We start from the raw sequence: 2310 nt of genomic DNA, 5'->3' as shown, positions 1-2310 counted from the left end.
GAGGGCACTGGGGCAGTCAGAGAACCCCTGGAGACAAGGCCTCTAGGCCCCCCGGCCTCACCTGGTACACTGTCGGCTGGATCCAGCCATGGTTCTTGCAGAGAGTACAGATCTCGGCCACCTCCCAAGCAGCATAGTTGGAGAGGCCAAGCTCCACAAACTTGCCCTGCAGGGGACAGGTCTCGGTCAGAGCCCAGCTCCATCTAGGATTGCCCTAGTGCCTCCATTTTTCTGGGTGGTAAGAGGCCGAGGGGAGGAGCAGCAGACAGCTCCCAGAGCTCAGGTGGCAGCCCTCACCTCCAGGTGCAGCTGGTGGCAGGCGTGCAGTGTCTCTTCCACGGGGGTGCTGTGGTCAGGTGCGTGTAGATAGAAGAGGTCCACCTGGGCACACTGCAATCGTTTGAGCGACGTCTCCAGCTGGGACCGGACACTGTCAGCCTTCAGGGACTTCCCAGCTAATGGATGGGCCTTGGTGGCAATTTTCACTTTGCAGGGAGAAAAATGGAGTTTAGTTCAGGCCAGTTTACCAGTCACTGGAGAGTTTCCTCCTAAACCCAACTTAGTCTGGAAGCTCCACTGAAATCTTATCAGCATCAGAGCAACATGGACAGAGGTGCATTACTCAGGAATCGAACTCCGGTCTCCTGCATCCGAAGTGAGAATTCTACCATTGAAATACCAATGCCCCCAATAACAACAGCTGACATTTCTGAGACCTCGCTATGTGCCTGCAGGACTCCATCCCAAGCAATTCCAATATCATTAAACTAATGAGGGACAGTCACCTGTCCCCATTACAGATCTTCCACTTAAGCTGCCTATAGGTCATTCCTCCGACACAGTGGACATTTCCAGGAGCCCTGGTGGTGTTTTGGGCAAAGAATTGGGCTGCTAACAATGAAGATGGCAGTTCAAATCCACTAGTCAGTCCATAATAAAAAGATGAGGCTGACCACTTTTATAAAGATTTACAATCTCAGAAACCTTATATGAGCTAGAATGGACAGTGGGTTTTTTGTTTTTTGCACACCCCTGCCCTCTGTCAGGAATGCCCTCACTTCTTACACTTTCTGGCACACTCTTATCTGTTCTTTAAGCTAGAACTCCTACATATTTCTTCAATGGCTCTTACCCAGGAAGTGCTTCTTCTTCCAGGCTCCCCAATCACCTCTAGAATCTGAGCTTCCCTGGAATGGGTTTGTGGTGATATTCCTAGAGTCCCCTACAAGTGCAACTAACAACAATCTCAGACAGCCTGGTACCAAAAGGACAGTTACAGTTGAGCAGCCGGGCCTCCTCACTGTCTCCCCCTGCACACTATACCTTCCCTACAGTGATACTGCAGCTGGTGACTTGGGAGGTACTGTCTGCAGAACTGGGCACGAGCAGCTACGCAGAGCAAGGCTGGAACGAGCAGATGATCCGCCCATTCCAAAGTCTGACCTGTGGCTAGTGTAATGGGGCAGTGGGGGGTGGGGCAGGATTTCTGCAGGTCAGGGGCCCCTGCGGGATGCAGCGGGACGGGGGCAGCATGGTTCCAGTGCCTCAGAGATGGACTGGCCAAGTCGTTTCAGTCTAAACCAGAGTTGGGCATCGCTACGCAGAGAGTCCAGGGCTACTTTCCCCGTAGGTAATGGAGAGGCTGCGCACGGGTTTGAGGTTTGCACAGTTGCAAGATGAGGAAAAGGTCGGTGGCCCCGACCACAGCCTGCTGGATTGGGGCGGTCCGTGCACGGCCGCTCACGAGTCAGCGTCTGGACGCCGGGGGCAGCATGGTTCCAGCGTCTGGACGCCGGGCTCAGTTCCTGCATTGTGGAAGGGGAGGTTAGGGGTCCGGGTCTGGACACCAGGCGTTACCTCTGCAGTTGCCACCGCCCAGTCCGAGACCCAGTCCTCCCAGAATGCTCTCGGACTGGCCGTCGGCGTACACGAAGGCCGTGTCCAGCTCCTTGTGGCCGCGCTCCAGGAAGGCGCGCACGGCCTCAGCGCTGGCTGCTGCGTCCATGCGGCGCCCCATCTCCATGGCGCCCAGCACGGTGGAAGGCCGGGTCGGGGCGCCGGAGGCGGCCAGCGTCTGTGACAGCATCCGAGACATGACAGCGGCGGTGGCGGCTCTCAGGAGACCCAAGAGTCCTGGTGTCGTACAGAGACGTCTGGGCACGAACCACCTCGCAGCGACTGCGCTTTAGTATCCCGCCTTAGGGAGGAGCGATCCGGGCACGTGAAAGTGGGCGAGGTGCGTTGGTGACTGCGGAGTTGGGCAAGGTGCACAATTCCTGCGAGTCCCAGAGACCTCTGCACATCCACTGC

General features: G+C 56.5%; 1 protein-coding gene across 1 annotated transcript in view; it reads right to left on the bottom strand.

Annotated features, from left to right (window-relative positions):
* Positions 1-2095, bottom strand: part of LOC102842883 (aflatoxin B1 aldehyde reductase member 2-like) — a 9364-nt gene extending 7269 nt beyond the window's left edge. Inside the window, exons 1-3 of the mRNA XM_006866405.1 lie at positions 1858-2095; positions 298-485; positions 57-166 (exon numbers count right to left, since the gene is read on the bottom strand). Coding sequence (XP_006866467.1) covers positions 57-166; positions 298-485; positions 1858-2095 — 536 coding nt within the window. The remainder of the gene's footprint in view (positions 1-56; positions 167-297; positions 486-1857) is intronic.
* Positions 2096-2310: the final 215 nt, after the last annotated feature.

The sequence above is a fragment of the Chrysochloris asiatica genome, unplaced genomic scaffold (genome assembly GCF_000296735.1).
Source record: "Chrysochloris asiatica unplaced genomic scaffold, ChrAsi1.0 scaffold00090, whole genome shotgun sequence".
Classification (NCBI taxonomy): Eukaryota; Metazoa; Chordata; class Mammalia; order Afrosoricida; family Chrysochloridae; genus Chrysochloris; species Chrysochloris asiatica.
This window is presented reverse-complemented; position numbering and strand designations above follow the sequence as displayed.